The 18,138-nt window shown below is 42.2% G+C and overlaps 2 protein-coding genes across 4 annotated transcripts in view; one reads left to right on the plus strand and one right to left on the minus strand.

Annotated features, from left to right (window-relative positions):
• The first annotated feature begins 2,229 nt into the window (after nucleotides 1-2,229).
• On the plus strand, nucleotides 2,230-13,800 carry atf7ip2 (activating transcription factor 7 interacting protein 2). 3 transcript variants are annotated; one of them, XM_017718310.2, is made up of 12 exons: nucleotides 2,232-2,383; nucleotides 4,069-4,148; nucleotides 5,171-5,302; nucleotides 6,558-6,644; nucleotides 7,177-7,235; nucleotides 10,283-10,329; nucleotides 10,453-10,475; nucleotides 10,653-10,695; nucleotides 10,803-10,864; nucleotides 10,957-10,984; nucleotides 11,093-11,154; nucleotides 11,907-13,800. In XM_017718310.2, the coding sequence occupies exons 2-12, from the start codon at nucleotides 4,071-4,073 to the stop codon at nucleotides 12,306-12,308; spliced, it is 1,023 nt and encodes a 340-aa protein (XP_017573799.2). In that variant the 5' UTR covers nucleotides 2,232-2,383; nucleotides 4,069-4,070; the 3' UTR covers nucleotides 12,309-13,800. The 3 variants fall into 3 exon arrangements, with proteins under 3 accessions (XP_037400664.1, XP_017573799.2, XP_017573798.2); XM_017718309.2 differs by having other exon boundaries at nucleotides 2,233-2,383; nucleotides 10,453-10,511; XM_037544767.1 differs by lacking the exons at nucleotides 10,957-10,984; nucleotides 11,093-11,154 and having other exon boundaries at nucleotides 2,230-2,383; nucleotides 10,453-10,511.
• The window catches only part of emp2 (epithelial membrane protein 2), a 38,118-nt gene continuing 32,652 nt past the window's right edge, over nucleotides 12,673-18,138 (minus strand). The window contains exon 5 of the mRNA XM_017718311.2: nucleotides 12,673-16,769. Coding sequence (XP_017573800.2) covers nucleotides 16,600-16,769 — 170 coding nt within the window. The 3' untranslated portion in view covers nucleotides 12,673-16,599. The remainder of the gene's footprint in view (nucleotides 16,770-18,138) is intronic.

Raw genomic sequence — 18,138 nt, forward strand, 5'->3', positions numbered from 1 at the left:
ACACATGATACAGTACTGGTGAGGAGGTTAGACAGAAGACAATCCACATGCATAAGGAAGGAGAAATTCAACGAAAAAAAGACCATAAAAACGGATTCAAAGCTACAGAGAAAATGTGCCTCCTAACAACCACCTGGAAGACCTGGTCGACCCCAAAACTGCCCCCCTGACCTCAGCACCACTGAATGGGTTTGATTGCTGGAATGAAGGTACAAAGTGCACAGACTAAACACTTCAGCAGCACTGCTGTGTCTGATCCGCTCAGACCAGCGCACCACTCACTAACACACCACCACCACGTCAGTGTTACTGCAGTGCTGAGAATGACCCACCACCCAAATAGTACCTGCTCTGTGAGGGTCCATGGGGGTCCTGACCACTGAAGAACAGGGTAACAGAGTATCAGAGAAACAGATGGACTACAGTCTGTAACTGTAGAACTACAGAGGGCAGCTCTACGGTCAGTGGAGCTGATAAAGTGGACAGTGAGTGTAGAAACGAGGAGGTGGTCAGAACGCTACGCCTGATTGGTGTATATAACTTCTCACTGAAGTTATAGTTTATGGATCAGCCTGGACTGCTTTTTGCATGAGGCACAGCCAATCAGAACAGAGGTCATTAACATATATCAGTCTTAAAGGTGCAGTAACGAGCAGGCACAAAGACAGGTGGAAAATGCTCATGTAAAAATAAATTAAGACGGGGATTTGGTAAATAAACCTGCACACTAAGCAAGAAAAATCGATAAAACTGAAGAAAATTGGAGTAAATGGGCTTTTCAGTGGCCTCGAGGAAATCATGCGCATGGTCAGCCGTCAAACCCTCATGTAAACATTTAAACCACTGACTTCACGAGTTCCAAACTCAAGTCAGCACTGACTTAGCAACTCTACTTTTAACTCATAAACGCGCAGCGTGACTCACTGTGGCCGAATAAGAGGCCATGTGAGGTTTTCACAGCCATTAAAAACTCCAGAAGTGCTTCAGTGCAGTTTGAGGAGCGTCTGAGTATCAGTGGAAGTCAGTAGAGGTTTGCCCACAATTCCTGCGCCCTGTTTGCAAACGTGTAATGCGCCCAGCACGGCTCCGAGGCCGGGAGGAGTGTGACACCAGCAGAAAACTAAGACCACCAAGTGGGAGCACTGACTCAGTTCTTCATGAAGAAAAGTGCTGATTGAATGGAGCAGCTGCTTATGTACTGTTTGCATGCAGAGTGTTGATGAAGTCACACTGGTGGTGTGGCACAAGGACTGATTCACCAAAAAACGTCTTTAAGGGGAAAGTGGCAAATCAAATTTTTTGGTGAGTCAGTCCTTGTGCCACATTTTTAATGCAAACAGTAAATAAGGCTGTATAGACTGTATATACAACTATATAGAACTTTTGCATGCTTACATGGCTCTTTACATAGTGAAATGGTTCTTGATATGATTCCATATAGAACGTTTTTCATAATGGTTCTATGCAGTACCAAAAAAATGACATTGTAACAATAGCAGAACCCTTTTTGGCGCTATATTGAATCACATTCAACACATTCTCCTCCAATCTCAAGAACCGTTTCATTATGTAAAGAGCCATTTAAGCATGCAAAAGATTCTATATAGAACGCATGTTCCTAAACAGAACCATTTGCTTCACCAAAGAACCCTCGAAGAACCACCTTTTATAATGGGGTAGATGTTTTGGCACTGGTGATGTTGTTCGGCTTCGGTGTCGACTCTCGATCCTGGAATCGAGGAAACGAGGAACCGATTTTTTTTTATCATCGACTTCTAGTGCAGTGTGGCTCCCTGTGGGGGTGCATGGAGTCGATCCCATAAAGAATCGGTTGCTCGATTCGCGATTCCTGTAATAGCGTTATGCATCTCTCTGTAAGTGATGATGAATGGAGTCGATCCCAGAAAGAATCGGTTATTTGATTCCCGACTGCCTGGAATCGAGGACTCGAAGAACCGATTCTTTCTATCATCGACTTCTAGTGCAGTGTGGCTCACTGTGGGGGTGCATGGAGTCGATACCAAAAAAGAATCGGTTATTTGATTCCCGACTGCCTGGAATCAAGGACTCGAGGAACCGATTCTTTCTGGCGCCGACTCCCAGCGCTGTGTGGCTCTCTATGGGGGTGCACGGAGTCGTTCCCCCAAAAAAATCGGTTGCTCGATTCGCGATTCCTGGAATAGCGCTATGCATCTCTCTGTAAGTGAGGATGAATGGAGTCGATCCCGAAAAGAATCGGTGATTTTCAGGAACCGATTCTTTGTGGCGCCGACTCCCAGCGCTGTGTAGCTCTCTAGAAGTGAGTGAGTGGAGGGAAAGGTGTAGCTGCAGACACAAGGGGCTTTACAACGTGCTGCCTTTGGCCGAGTTTCAGACGATCCAGGTGAGTAGATGTTAGTTTGGGACAGCGGTAGCAGCTTCGTTACCCCCGCAGACTAACTTCAGCAGTTTCGCGTTAAGTCGAGCGGAGGGCTCCAGGCTGGGTTAACTCGCCTGTTAGCCGGCCAACATTCAGCCAACGTTGCGCTGATTTTCCTTCCTCTGTAGACGTTTAACCCTCAACCACGACGAACAGCTCACGCTGTTACATCTTAAATGTTTGCCGTGGGTGTTTTTAGCGTGTTAAAAGACATACAATGAGCCTCAAGCACCGTTTAAGGTGGAACAGCAGTTAAGATGGAACGGGGTAATTCGAGCAAGATCGTGGCGACGACCTCTGGGCTTCGGGCACTTACGGCAAACTACAGCAGGAGAGCACCACATGCTCTGCTTGCGGTAAAAATCCACGCGTTTTCGACTTAAAAGCCTCTAAAGTGACGAAAAATGAGGAAAGTAAGAGGAAGGCTAGGCTAGTTAGCTTAGCTTCGGCCTGTGCTAACAGCTAAGGTGCATCAGGCTAGCTAGCCTAGCCGTTAGCTTAGCTTGTTAAAGCTTCTCTTCGCCGGCTAAAGTGTCACAAGTGCCTGATTTTGTTAATTAAATGTTTATTTTTCTGAATGTCCTATTTCTTCATAATTCAACGGTTGAGATGTGAGGGTTTGGTGTGAAGTGGTCCAGACGTCTTTACAGTGGTGGTGATGGGAACCAGGCGTCGCCATGACTACAACACAGATATAGACACTTTATTTACCATCCAGAACCACCAGAGACCCTACACGAGTCTTCTGAGCTTATATGGAATGTTGATGATGGAAAATAGTGGAAAATCTGGAATAATGAGTTTTCTTTGGGGACTATTTTGCCGCACAGCGCCCTGCATGTCTCCCTCCACCATGAATGGAGTTGAAGTTCTCTAAACTCTCATAAAACAGCGTCTCAGTCACCAGGCAGTGAATTCAGAACCAGTTCATGGTGCTGTGTCTGATCCACTCGCACCAGACAACACACCACCACCTCGTCAGTGTTACTGCAGTGCTGAGAATGACCCACCACCCAAACAGTACCTGCTCTGTGAGGGTCCATGGGGGTCCTGACCACTGAAGAACAGGGTAACAGAGTATCAGAGAAACAGATGGACTACAGTCTGTAACTGTAGATCTACAGAGTGGAACTATACGGTCAGTGGAGCTGATAAGATGGACAGTGAGCGCAGAAACGAGGAGGCGTATTTAATGGCCCAGGTTAATGAACACGCATGTCCATATGCATAGTTGTCATTACATTTAAATCATATAAAAATAATTTTATAACAATTTAATAATGGTTTATTATAAAATAAAGTGTAATTTTATTATTACATTACTGTCACAATTTTATAGTATTATTTTACAAATGTAGTAAAGAAGTCAACTGATTTAACGTTATTATAAAATTTCATAATGTATAACTTATTTTATTTATTCATACCGTTTTTGAGGTTGTAGGTTTGTTCTGACACCACCGACAAATATACCTCTGTTGGCCTTGCTAGCCTGGCGTTCACACGAGTTTATAAACGAGGCAGAATTGGCTCTGATTATGATCTCCTGTGGGTTTGGGTCGTTCAGACGTGTCCAGTGAATCTTTTAGGCTGAAACTCCGTCACTGAATCCAGGAAACTTACAGTTCATGCTTTTTTTCTGCACTTAGACATGAAGCGGAGGAGACCTGACTGTGAACCGTTGGGATCTGGGACGCCCCCTCCGGCTCTGACGCGCTCTAACGCCGAGGTAACGTTGCTCGTGAATGACTCGGGTTTGACTCTAGTCCGACTTCTGAAAGACTGAAAGGGTTAGATTCGGCGCTATAGCCACCGAGAGGAGGGAACGGCTTCCGTAACGAGCAGCGTTCAGCTGTATCTGCTGCACTGTGACCCTCGGTGATCGCTCACCTTTCCCATGATCTTTACAGACCGTCACTGGTTTAGGGAGTCGGCCTAGAAACGGCTCTACTATACGGATCCTTCTACCAACCTGGTTCCGAGTCTTTAGACTAGAATCCTTTAGCTCTGCGTGACCCTATAGCATAATTATGTTCATTATATCACAACAAATGTTTCAACATTCAGTTTTCTCACTACCGAAACGGTCATAACGCTTCGGAAACTTGACCAGATGTTTCAGTCGTGATGATTTTAGCTCGTATGGGGCTGAAATAAAAAATGCCAGCCAGTACACGACCAGCAGACGCAGCTTTGAGCAGCTGTTCACACACAAAAATCATCATATTTTCTATCCAAACTCAAAAATACGTTTACTCAGCTGCCGATTGTTTCAGTAGTGACGGTTCTTAATGTTCCTCACCGACTTCCAGGCTTTGGGACACGTTTACTTCAAACCAATGGGATCTAACTGCTCACCCTGTGGCCATGAGGGACAGGGATGCAGCGCCACATCCTTTAATTCCTTAAAAGAAGGTCGCAAGATATTTGAGAGATGATTTTGTGCTTATTTGGCTTATTACTATTTCTGTTAGTGCTTTGAGGATAAGTAGGTCATCACACAGTTCTTGTAAATATCTAAGATCTGAATACTTAATAGTTTTTGTGTAGTTTAATTGTGGGAGAGCAGTTTGAACTGATTTGGTAGAATGGCCCAAATTCTATTTTTGAATATGGTTCCTAGAAGTGGCGTTTGGTTCGGGACAGTCTAAGCTCTTTTTGTGGTGCTGAAGGTAAAACGAATGTTTTCACATTCCTGTGTAATAATGAGAATCACCTTGTATGATCATGGTCATCCGTGCTCGTTTGCAGGTTCGAAGTATGGTCTCCCAAGAAGTCCGTTCTGCTGTTGAACAAACTGACAAAATGATGAAGTCTCTGATGGAGAGAATTCAGGAGATGGACAGCGAACCCAGGTTTGATGCAAGAATCAAGAAACTTCAGGTACGTAAAGGCAGTGAAAGTGCAGTTGCAGTTCATCTGTCCAGCTGCGCCCACAGAGGCAGGCCTTGTTACTATTGATGTGAGGACGATTCATCTTTTTTACACCGAAATCGCAATTTAAGAATGCAAAGTTAAAAAAATCGAGATCTGTGGTATCCAGGTGTCGTCTTATGTTTTAACCTCTTCGACTCTTGAGCCCACCTTTGGTTCCAAACCGCACTCGGTCATGTTCTTCATAACGTTCATACTCCATAAGCTCCATTCAGAAGCTGGGCGTCGTGTGAGGCTGTAGCTCTTCTCTCCAGTCTAATAGACGGTGACGTCATTTTAAACCCTTATAATAAAAGAAGCTGAACTCAGTTTGTTTTTCTACTGAAAGTCGACCCGTTTTTCCCCAAATCTGGGCTCTAAACTATAAACAGACGGCGTCTCTTCAGTGATCTGCTCTGGAAACATCACTTTTAGAGAACAACACAAAGAGCGACGCAGATTTTTGGCTTTCAGCAGTAAATTGTGAGCGTATAGTGACGTGTGGAGATCAGAAAACACAGGTTCTGTTCATTTAAAGGGAGCTTTAAAAAAAAAAAGTAAATAAAAATTAACATTTATTTAATGCAGTTACTGAATAATTTGAGTTACGGTTTGTTCATGAAAATTCAGATGGACAAACCAAAATATACCCTGGAGAATAAGAGGCTACGACTGGAAATTGAACCTAGTCTCACAGAACTTGAGCTGGGGTGGTTGGTTAGTGTAGTGGGTAACACCTCTGCCTTCTACACTGTAGACTGGGGTTCAGTGCCCACCTGGGTAAACACCCTACACTAAACCAATAAGAGTCCTTGGGCAAGACTCCCAACACCGCCTTCGCCTACCTGTGTAACAATAATCAAATTGTTAGTCGCTCTGGATAAGAGCGCCTGCCAAATACCGTAAATGTAAATTTAAACCAATCAGAGGCAACCAAACCTTGATGTGTTGTGACATCACAACCACAACTTACTAGCAGTTTGGCACACTACATTCAGAAGATTGAGCCTCAAGGCAGTAAAGGTGTATATTCTGAAATTCTTATCCAAAAAAGCCTTGTACCTTAGAGATGATCACTAAACTGCACTCGCAGTTTTAGTCAGAAAATCGCAACTGGATATTTTCTACAAATTGTTCAGCCCTCGGATGAAAAACTATTGCAGTGTCATGTTCTTATTTTTTTATACTACTTCGCTTGTCATTTAGCAAAATCCTATTTTTCCAGGCTCATGTAAAGAAGGTCAAACGAAGAGGAGATGCCGTCTTTGTGTACATTCGGAAGCATGGCATTTCAGAGATGTCCCAGAATCAGGTAATGTTTACATTACATGCTGTAAACCTGCAGTCATATTAAGAGCTGAGACAAGAATTTCTGCTGAGCTGTACTGATGCATTTAATTGCTCATCAGACGTAAAAAAAATTGTTTCGTCTGAATCAACTTCTGAATTTCTTCGTGATCCTAACTTTTATGCTAATATACTATTACTCTGCTGACGTGCATGTAAACGGGACTATAAACGGGTCATTTACATGGGATGGGTTATACATATTTATCGTTATTGTCGCAGTTTGCTTTTTTTGAGTACATCGTGGAGAACGTCAGTACTGGAACACTGACTGGCTGCAAGTTTATTTAAAGCTACACTGTGTAAGGTTTGGGGATTTGGAGACCTCTCTGGTGGAAATGTGTAACTGCACACAGTGTGCAGAAGAACATGTCGTTACGTTTGTTCGGCAAACTCCCATTGGTGAAGGACACGTCTGCTTATAGCAGGATTGGAAACTAACCCGTGTTGAAATGTAGGTTTTTATTGTCTCTTCTATTGTTCTGTGTCTGTTGCAGCAAAGATCACTTGGTTCACTGCAGACTCTCACGGCCGTGTCGGAGATGAAGAACATCAGGTACCGTATACAAACATGATGTGTAGATCTGAAGGGCAATTTTAGAATGTTATAACAGTCAGTTCCGGCCTCGCGAGCTGATTGGTTGACAGGCGTTCTAACGGTGCTGTTATTTCACCATAACATCACGTTTTTTTCCCACAAACACTGTATCACTCCGCTGAGATGCCGTTGCTAAGTAACGACTCTGACAGCTGTAGGAGACGCTCAAGCCATTTTTACTTCTTACTCTGCCACAAACAGAAAACGGACGCTGTTAAGATCACATCTGACCGACAGCCGATTTGGTCCGACTCTGAAGACGAGATGACACTAAATTCCCAAACTGTCGTCGCCACTGAGCAGCTTTTCAGTCGGCAGCTGTGACAGAAGAACAGCTGAACAACCTGGAATCAGCCGGAAATGAACCCAACACCATTCGCCAAACTAAACGGGCTGTAAGAAGCTTTACAGACCAGCTGGAACAAAACAACATTAATACTGATCTGGACAAACTGACCAAACTGAGCTGAACCTGATATTGGCTCAGTTTTACGGCTCAGTCTGATTTGGTCCGACTCTGAAGATCAGACACGTCTGGCGAATGGTGTTGGGTTTTTCATTTATAGTTTTTATGCCAGTAGTTTTCATGGCTTTTGGCATAAACATACGTTTTTGATGGTGGAGGGAGACATGCAGGGCGCTGTGCGGCAAAATAGTCCCCAAAGAAAACTCATTATTCCAGATTTTCCACTGTTTTCCATCATCAACATTCCATATAAGCTCAGAAGACTCGTGTAGGTTCTCTGGTGGTTCTGGATGGTAAATAAAGTGTCTATATCTGTGCTGTAGTCATGGCGACGCCTGGTTCGCATCACCACCACTGTAAAGAAATTTTGATGCTTTATGATTTTAAGAAATTTTGAGAAATGGGTGGAATTCCCCGCTAAGAGAGAACGTTGCTATGTCTCGCTGTCCAAGTCATGCCTAGTAATAGAAGTTACTTTAATCTGTTAAACACCAAATGCTGCATTTTATAGTGGCTCCAGTTCAGCCGTCCTGTGAGCTGAGCCGGACGGTCCACTGGTGCCTCCCGTTTGCTGCATTATCTCCGCTCTAGCCTGCACACCCGATTTCTGACCAGACTCTGAGGTCTGACCATGCCGCATGGTGTCCATTCAGCTTTGTCTTGCTTCTTCTCTGCCTTATGCAGTTCATTGACTTCATTGAAAAGGTGTTGATTTGTTTTCCAGAACATCTGCTTTTTTTCCATCTGCCTGCTCAGGGAAGCCAATTATAGCACAATCTGTTAATTATAACCTTCTGGTTCTACTGCTTTTCTCTAAATGCACCCATTTTGCAAACAAATGAGCGCTTGATTTACCATTCCAGCGTCTGGTGGTGCAGGTTAGTAAGATTTGTGGTAAGAAACAAATGCGTCAGGTTCATAATGAAGTATGTAGTGCGCCAATCTCATACAGCTGAAGCAGAACAGTGCCACCTAGAGGCCATATGCCAGATTTTCTCAGTTTGTCTCAGTGTCTGCATTAAATCCTTTAATGTTGTATTAGGTTTCCAGTGTCGGCTGTTCATTAGTGTTAGTCAGTGCCTCGTTATACTGCTTTAAAGGGGAATTCCACCCAAATTTTTAACATTGACGTGGTGTAACTCAACCACCAGGAACCAAAACGTCATTCAGAAACTGTTCAGGCGTCTTTACAGTGGTGGTGATGGGAACCAGGCGTCGCCATGACTACAACACAGATATAGACACTTTATTTACCATCCAGATCCCCAAAGCCACATATGTAGGTGGCATAGCTATAAGCTTTTCATGTAATAACCTCCTGTGAGGGAGCTTTTAGAGGTGGACGTCTGGTTCCGATCACCACAGAACAATTACACAGCACCAAATTTTGAGTCCATCCGTACCTGTGGCGGGGAAATTTTTGTCCGAACTTGACCCGACTCTCCAGCAAAGCTCTGTCCAAAAATGGCATGAAGAGGCTCATCGCCTGGAAAAAATGGTGGGTCACATTGGGATTGGACAGATATTTCATGCTCCGATTCTGAATCTCGGGGCATTTTCTTGTCCCGAATACCGGAGTCCGCACCGGGAGCGGTTCAGGGTTCGTTTGAGGGAAGGGCTCGTTATCGCTGGTTTGCTTACACACAAGAACTCCATCCGAACCGTGGATCAGTTGCGCGGTTCCATACGTCACTTTTCCACGCGCAGGTTTGGTTCATCCGCTGCTTTTATTATTTTCCTTGGATACAAATATTCAAGCGGCAAAGCGCAGCACTTTCCCCAGTAGCGTTCACTGGAAGCGAACCCAGGATTTCAGGAGGACCAAACATGGGTTCTCTGGACCGCTCCCAGGGTTGAACAGCTTCAACACTTCACCAAATGTACCAAACGCGCAGAGTAAGCGGTCCTGGGTCTGTAGAACAGAGCGTTTCACATCACACTACGCCGAACGACTTTTCAGATAACGAGTGCGTGTAAACGCGCTAATCCGATAACTGCAGAAAATCCCATTTTGTACGTATTCCAATCAACACGTTCACGTGCTCTTGAGTCATCAGATAATGGGGAAGCTACACGTCTACGTGAGTCAGACTAATCAGATTTCTGCTTTGAAACCAGCCAATAACCTCACAAAAGATGACGATGTACATGCAGTGTAAAGCTCAAACTTCATGACACAGAGATTAACATCCACCATCCGATCTCGCATGGGCAGACTGAGAAGTCCGGGAGAAGTCAGAGTTGAGTCAGGCGTGCACAGAGAACCTGACTACTCTGCCGAAATCCAGCCTCTTTTATTAGATTTCTTAAATGGATTTCTAGATGTTTACATGACCATTTGAATCAGAAAACTGCAGAAATCGGATTATGGCCAGTGCACAGATACTCTGATATTAATTATTTAGATATTTTGAAAAGTCAATGGAATCCCCCTTTAATATAGGTCCTGAGACAGCTGGTGTGGTATGTATAGATTCAGATTTTTTTTTTCTGATGTATTTTATGGATGAGCTTAAATTTTGGCTGCGTTTTCTCACAGTTCTGCCAACGGAGAGTGTTCTGGTGACGGCACATCAACATCAGCAGGTGTGTTTATAACTCCAGCGACTTGCATTACAGCTGCCAGCTGCCGTGTTACAGCTGTCAGCGTGAACTCTGCTTTGACCCCGTCCTGCCGTGTGATTTATTATTTCTCTCTTTTCGTGATAGTCATTGACTGCGAGGGAGTCGTGGTGAGAAAACCTAAGGATGGCTTTTGGCAGAGTTTGGTACCTTTCTGTCCACTCTCTCTTTAATTCCGTCTGTGTGCAGCGTGTCTTTAATTCTGTTGTGTGTTTTTAGTTTTGTTTGTTTTATTATTTTTTTTATGTGAAGCATTGATTTAATTTTTTCCCCCCTTTCAATTCTAGCGGTCCAAGAAACAGATTGTGGACCTGACGGATGAAGCAGAAGGTACTTGTATTCGGAGATAAAAACCTCTGCTGAGTTACTTCATTTGTTTATTCATTTATTTGCAACTGCTTTAAGATGGATGTGCTTGTTTATGCTTTCTGGTGCAGCGTGCAGACAAAATGGGAAAAGGCACACCGACTCCCCTCTAACGGCTCAGGCTTCAGTGCAGGTATTGTTGTTTTCCACTCCATGCTTTCCTTTTCATAATGAGGTTGTTTAATTTGCCTAATTTGCATATTTTTCTACACTGCCTCCTTTCAGAAAGATGATACTAAGGCATCTGCACTTGGTAATGCACCAACTTATTTAAATAGTTTTTTTAAAATAGACATTTCTCAGATCATAGGTGTATGTTTTTACACACCTTGCCAAATGAGCGCTTATCTTGTACCATTAGAACGGCCAAAGAGTCCATGTACAGACGTAGAGGAGAAGAGGTCTGCGGCAGAGGCAGCTCAGGTAAAAAAACCACTAAAGTGGTTAGGATGTAAACAGTCAGTCAGAGCGGTTTGCTGTGACATACTCCATCCTAGAGAAACTGAGAGTCAGAACCGTTCATAGTGGTGGTGATGGGAACCAGACGTCCCTCTAAAAGCTCCTACAATAAGTTCCTACATGAACTGGTTCTGAATTCACTGCCTGATGCCAGTGAATGGTGCCTGATGCCACTGATCCCACTGCCTAACATATTTTAATCCATTTATTGTAACCCATTCATGGTGGAGGGATACGTAACATGCAGGGCGTTGTGAGGCAAAATAGTCCTCAAAGAAAACATAGTATTTTTAGATTTATGACTATTTTAACATCATCAACGTTCCATATGTGAAGGTTCTCTGGTGGTTCTGGGTGGTAAATAAAGTGTCTACATCTGTGTTGTAGTCATGGCGACGCCTGGTTCCCATCACCACCACCGTAAAGACGTCCGATTTTCCAAAAGTCTCTACAGTGAGCCGTTTCACGTCAAACGACTCTGAATGACTCTTTACATCTTAAGGACTGAATTGTTCTGAGAATTTAGAAAATTGGTGGAATAAGCAGGGCAGGTTTGAACTGTACTGTGCTGAAAGGTGCCGGTGTAGCACTGCTGTTCAGGGCGCGTAGACGCATGTAGTTAGGATTTTGGTTGGAGTGCCCCTTTAAGGTGAATGCGATATACATGCGTCTAAAAATGCCTGGTTGTTTTATACTTTATAACATGTATTCAACAGGCTGGCCTGCCGTCAAAGCTTCCTCCGTTTCCGGACACTCCGTTTCCCAGTCAGCTGCCTTTGGCGGCTGCCACCAAAAACCTGCCCCAGAAGCCTGTGGTGAAGGTGGCTCGCATCGACAACCCACAAGGCATCGCCCTGCTATGGAACGTCGAGGAGGAGGACCCCCACGCTCCGGACATGGACTGCTATTACATATACGTAACCCAGGAACACAGTGATGGCACTTTTTGCAAGTGGAAAACCATGGGAATTATCAAAGCGATGCCTCTGCCTATGGCCTGTAGGGTCACGGGTCGGTCGGTAGGCAGCGCGCTGCACTTCGTCATCATCGGGAAGGACATCTACGGACGCTACGGACCGTACAGTAACATACAGACTGTTGTGGCCAACAAAACTTGATCACTTTTACACTGACGCATTGTGACCCTTTTAACTCCACGTAAAGCATTAGAGCGCTTTCAATAAAGGCATTTAGGGGTAAAGTTTCAGCATCATTACATCTGAAGCCTTATTGAGCTCTAGGGATTTTAGAGTGCTGACTACTCTTAACAGTATTATCAGGGAATGGTTTTGTACAACAGCCTCAGGTGAATTGTTTATTGTTACAGTAAGACGTAATCATCATTTATCTTCTCAGATTCGGAGCAGCGAACACCAGTTTATACAGAATCCTGTAGTTGTGTTATCAGAAGCTTCGGCATGGAAGCGGAGAGGACAGGATTTAGGCGTGAGGGAATGATCGCCGACACAAACAGAGGTGACGTTTAATGTAAAATACATTTATTTGACTTCAAAAAACACAATATTGAGCCCTTGTGGTTGGGAGTCAGTTACTGGAAACAGAAGCAACTGAACAGACTTTACCAAGCAGACAAGCGAAAACGGTTCCAAACAAAAAGCTGCCATTGTAGCTTCATTCCAATTTCAAAGCCTTCAGTAATATCCAACAAGATTGATTCATAGGGGGATCGGGGGGGGGGGCAGGGAACAGATTCAAGCTTGTTGGAATAATACTTCATTACAAAAAATATTAACAGTCCACATAATAAATACAGCTCAACTGAACTCTTCCAGATTGCCCGTTATGCCTCCTCAGGCGTCACAGAATTAAATACCAAGAGGAAACGGTGTGACCAGACTGTACAGCCTCTTTCAGCATTTTCAAACGTAAAATCCTACTGAAGCCTTTATTCCAATGCCTAATAAACTACAATTGGTGTCTGTTTTAATATTGATGGTACGCTAAATGCAGGTAAAATAAAACATGCAGTATAACTAAGGAACACACAAAAAACCGTATACAAGCTTTTAAAGGCATAATAAACACATCCTGCCATGTTTTGTTCAGCTTCAAGTATGAAGTAGTGCTTAGCAAATTGGCAGCATACTTTAATCTTTTCTAACTTTTTTTTATTTTATTTTATTTTTTTTTTAAACCCTATAAATCCTACACTTTAAGTCTGACTCCTTAGGATTGGTCCTAACGTCTGCATAGTCAAGTATTACCAAGCCAATTTTGCCTCCGTCTTACATATTTTGGTACACTTTACTGCAGGGTATGTAAGGCTTTATGACTCCTACATAAGCTAGTCGTGACAACCAACATAAACATTTATAGGATAGGATTTTTTTTTTGGGTGGGGGGGCATAATGGGACCACAATCCCTGTTTAGGGGCCAAATAAATGCCTTCAAATTCAAAGTAATGGTCTCAATGTCGTTAAATACGTTTGTTATAATGAGAACATTTTCTACAGCCTCAACCTCACTACTGATAGAGCTCATTTCATTGATTATTTCAGATACTAGGCTTCGTCCTTTAGAGAAATTGTTATTTTAATATGAAGGTATTCTGTTGCATTCTGTGAATAAAATGCTGGGAAAGAAGTAAATGCTGTGGAATAAATTCAGTTCAATGGGTTCAACAACTGCATGTCAGTTATTCTGACTTATTTGTTAAAAAAACTTTTGCATTAGGTCAAATAATACAAATTACAATTTTTTTATTTCTTTCAGAAAAAGAAAAAAAAAACAACCCATCATTTGTGTTGTGTGTTAAAATGCCTATATTGGATCTATATGGCATGTGGTGCTTGGACCCCGATGATTGCCACTTACAATGTATGTTATAGATGTCGTGTAAAAAGTTGACATGTTCCACTACAATTTCAGACTAATTGATTTGGTGCCTGGCTGCCTTGGATATGATCATATTTTGAGCCCTTTTGCACCAGCCGTTCAAAAAAAGCTTCACCGTTCATGAAGTTTTGCTGCCTTTTCTGTTCCACTAAGTTCTTTAGCCAAGCCAGTGTAATTCAACCCAGGCAGCAGTTTTGAAACCTTTCAACTTTCAATTAAAATTGTATTAAAAGTTTATAAAATAAAATACTATATTTGTATATAATGGCCATCATGTGCTGGAGAGGATGAGCGGCATATTAATCGATCACTGCGCCCAAATGTCAGATTTGCTTTGTATATCGATTAACATGCTTGGAGATGAGTGGACAGCACACAAGTAGCCAATCAGATTTTTACGTTATTTTACTTATTCCTACAGGCGTCTGTCCTAAAAGCTGCTTTTGTCCACATTGTCAAGTTGAAAACACCTTTTGTGATTTTTTTTTTTTTTTTTTTTTTTTTTTTTTTTTTTGGTGCCGTGACCCTTAGGTTTACATTGTACCAGCTGACTTTGTTGCTTAGTGCATATTAGTAACTTGTAATATCATCAGCACTTGTACGTGGTCAAACGAAACTCACTTTACTAATTAACAGCCTGTGATTGTAGGAGATTCTGGGCTTCAAAGCGAAAGTCAGTGGTCTTTATTCATGAAAGCTGCATATAAATGGGCGCAAACGGCACCGAATGACGTACAAACTGCGGAGAAATAAGTGTAGAGCGCAAAGGATGAATCCGCTTCCGTGCGTGAAAACAAGTGCATACTCTTAAGTAACTTATTTGCATGTCATTTGCATCAGAAGCCCTCATATACATATTATTTACACGAAATATGATTCGGTAGGGAGTCGATATGACGCCAGAATTTAGCAGCTCGTGAGCCGATGTGCTTGTTGGAGGTGGAGCGGTCAGTGCACTTTTCCCCCGACTGACCACACTTTATAATGTTAAGGTTACACCCACTGGAAATAATAAAATGTGAAATAAACAAAACGTCTTGGTGTTTTTAAGACGGTACAGTGATGTGATTGTGTCTGATTATTCTCCTGAAGTTTCATTTTTGAGTCTTTAAAACTCAGTGGGCATTATAAATTTCGGCCACCTCGGAAGTGCCTGTAACTCTTTTAGCCGAGTTTGGTTTTTTCCTTTATTTTTATCCAGAATTTTTATTTTCTTTTATGACTGATTAATATCTTTTTCTATATTTGATCTTAATTCTAACACCCTTTTATTGTTATTTACTTTTATTTCATAGCTTCAAATTTCAGTTTGCCTTGTTTATCCCTTTATGTTGAAATATATTAGTTGGTTTTAACTACTTCATCTTGGTTTTATTTATTTTATTGTTCCCGATCTTAACTGTTCTTGTGTTTTCCTTTTTATCTTGTTTGATTTTATTGTTCATTTTAGTTTAAACGAATCAAATTCCATTTTATTTTATTTTCAGTCCATGTGCGCCCTTAAATGCTTGGCTGCACTGAAAATGAGCGTCACGCTCGATGCGTTTCTGAGTGAAAATAAAGGTTTAACTGATTTTTGCATCGTTTATTTTGTGGGCGGAGTCTATAGTATAAAGCAAGCAGAGTGTAACGTGTCTTTAAATGGAACACGGAATAGTTTAATAACAGTTGATACTAGTTTTGGTTAATTAATAAAAACTTATGCTTAAATTTACACGCACTCCTGCCAGAGATGAGTTTGATCATACAGATGCACCAAAGAGGCTTATAACGAAGCTGTGAAATTTGCATATCGTCGCTGTCCAAAGAAAAGCATGTAGCTTAAATGTTTTTGGCGATTTTTGTTTTTCCACATCATTTCATCACACCAGCGGTCCTTTACGTTGTATGAAAATTTTAGAATGAATAGACCAATAGAAATGCTCTAAAATCACTTGGACGAAAACCTCTTTACATTGAGTTACACTGAAGGATACGGGGGTTTTTACCCTCTCCTGCAAAGTTACTATTTTGTAGATACTTGTTTTTCAGATCTGACCGTACACAGCTTTGATGACTATGGTCAACAGCTGTAACCCTTTATGAAGAAATGACGCCTGTTGAAAAGCCTTTATAAACGTTTATGTCGGTTGTCGTGAGGGGCTCATGTAGCTGTTATGAAGCCGTATTAATGTTTCCCCACAGTTAAATGTCCCCTCTGAAGCCTAAATAGTGGTTTTATATGAGCATATTCTTATTTCGCATATCATTCTGCCTTTTATTTTCAAGTCTGCCGTTTTCCCAACAGCACAACACAATTTCAATGCTTAAAACAAGAGGAGGGTTAAAAACTACATAGTACATCACTTTGAAAAGAAGAAAAACTAAAGTTAGTTTCCAGTATTCTACGGTTAATATTGAGATTTATTTTATTTTGTCGGTTTTTTTTTTCACAACATAACATTTTGGCATGGAACTACACATTTTTAAAAAAGTATATTTACAAAATAAATTCTTTTGGCTAAGGCTGTAGCTGGTGGCAGCTGGTGAGGTGGGCTGTTGTCGAGCGTCGCCTACTTGCGTTTCCTCAGCACTAGATACATCAAGCCGCTGACGAGGGTCATGGGGAAGGCCACCCAGGCCACCACGAAGGCGTAGCCGTACTCGCCGGTCTGCACGTCCTTCGCCTGGAAGCTCGCCCGCTCCGCCGTGTAGATGGACGCGCCGATCATCACACACAGGGCTGCACAGAGATACAGAGGGCAGGTGAGGTCAGACCTCACGTTACAAATTTGTGATGAAGCAAAAAATTATAATCCACATTATAATTTTATAATACAGTCACAGATACTTTATTAATCCCACAAACGGGGAAATTCCACCTCCACATTTAACCCATCCATGAAGTGAAACACCACACACACACTAGGGGGCAGTGAGCACACTTGCCCGGAGCGGTGGGCAGCCCTATCCACGGTGCCCGGGGAGCAGTTGGGGGTTAGGTGTCTTGCTCAAGGACACCTCAGTCATGTCCTGTCGGCTCTGGGGATTGAACCGGCGACCTTCTGGTCACAGGGCCAACCTCCAGCCCACGACTGACCCCTACAAAATCAACATGTTCCACTACAATTTCAGATCAAACTGATGTGGTACCTGGCTGCCTTGGTTATGATGATGATGATTCTCATTTTCTCTGCAGCTTTTAATCCGTTTTTCAACTCTTTCTCTTATTTTCCTTTGACTTTATTCGTTCCTTATGCAAGTGGATTGTCTTATATCTGATCTCCTCAGAAATATCTCTCGTTAAAATGAATAATCTGCACTCAATGGCTGTTTTGACTGGAAGTGTGTAATAGATAAAGGGTCTCTAACATCTGCATTTCCAAATCTGTCGTTTTCAACACTAAACCAGTTCTCGGCGAACGCGTGTTCCTCAGTAATGTTGGAGAAGCATCTTGGACGGCTCCTCAGGAAGCTGCTTGAGAGAACGGCGAGTGTGAAGCAGCGTCAAGACAAGAAGAAACTAAAATAGAAGAGTTACATAAGATTACACCTTACTTTATTTAATTAACGCCTTTTTTGATTGCATGTGTGATTTCATCGTTTTTTTTTTGTTTGTTTTCTGAGTTATTCTAAAATGTAGAAAATTACCATTTAAAAAAACCCAAAGTGTATGTTTTGAGTGTAGCTGAGAGACAAAGGAGATCGTCTGGGTTTTGTCAGAATGCTCACAAAACATTGCTGGAAATAGCTGAGGTTCTTATGTAGAGGCCAATATTACTGTAACTGCATAAACACAGTTTAGATTGAATACAGAATAGAGTGCAAATGTCTCGGCCACCTGAGCAAACTGCCAAACCATTTATTCTGTGGTGAAATGTTTTTTTTTCTAAGTAAGTTTTTTTTTTTTAACTGGTTTGATGAACAAAGTTTGGTTCACAGATTCATTAATTTCCCAGCACCAGCAGCTGATTGAATTAATAAAGTACTTATTAGATAAACTAGCTATTGGGTGAAAATTACGATTAATACTGGACTAGTACAGTGTATAATATACACTATATCACCAAAAGTATGTGGACACCCCTTCTAATTACTGAGTTCATGTGTTT

Source organism: Pygocentrus nattereri, chromosome 14 (assembly GCF_015220715.1).
Source record: "Pygocentrus nattereri isolate fPygNat1 chromosome 14, fPygNat1.pri, whole genome shotgun sequence".
In the NCBI taxonomy this organism is placed as follows: Eukaryota; Metazoa; Chordata; class Actinopteri; order Characiformes; family Serrasalmidae; genus Pygocentrus; species Pygocentrus nattereri.

Excerpts from the sequence above, each read along its gene's own strand:
- atf7ip2 (XM_017718309.2), top strand. The coding sequence starts at position 4,071 with ATGAAGCGGAGGAGACCTGACTGTGAACCGTTGGGATCTGGGACGCCC. Across the intron at positions 10,330-10,452 it reads CGGCACATCAACATCAGCAG|TCATTGACTGCGAGGGAGTC; the intron begins GTGTGTTTATAA and ends TTTTCGTGATAG. Across the intron at positions 10,696-10,802 it reads CCTGACGGATGAAGCAGAAG|CGTGCAGACAAAATGGGAAA; the intron begins GTACTTGTATTC and ends TTTCTGGTGCAG.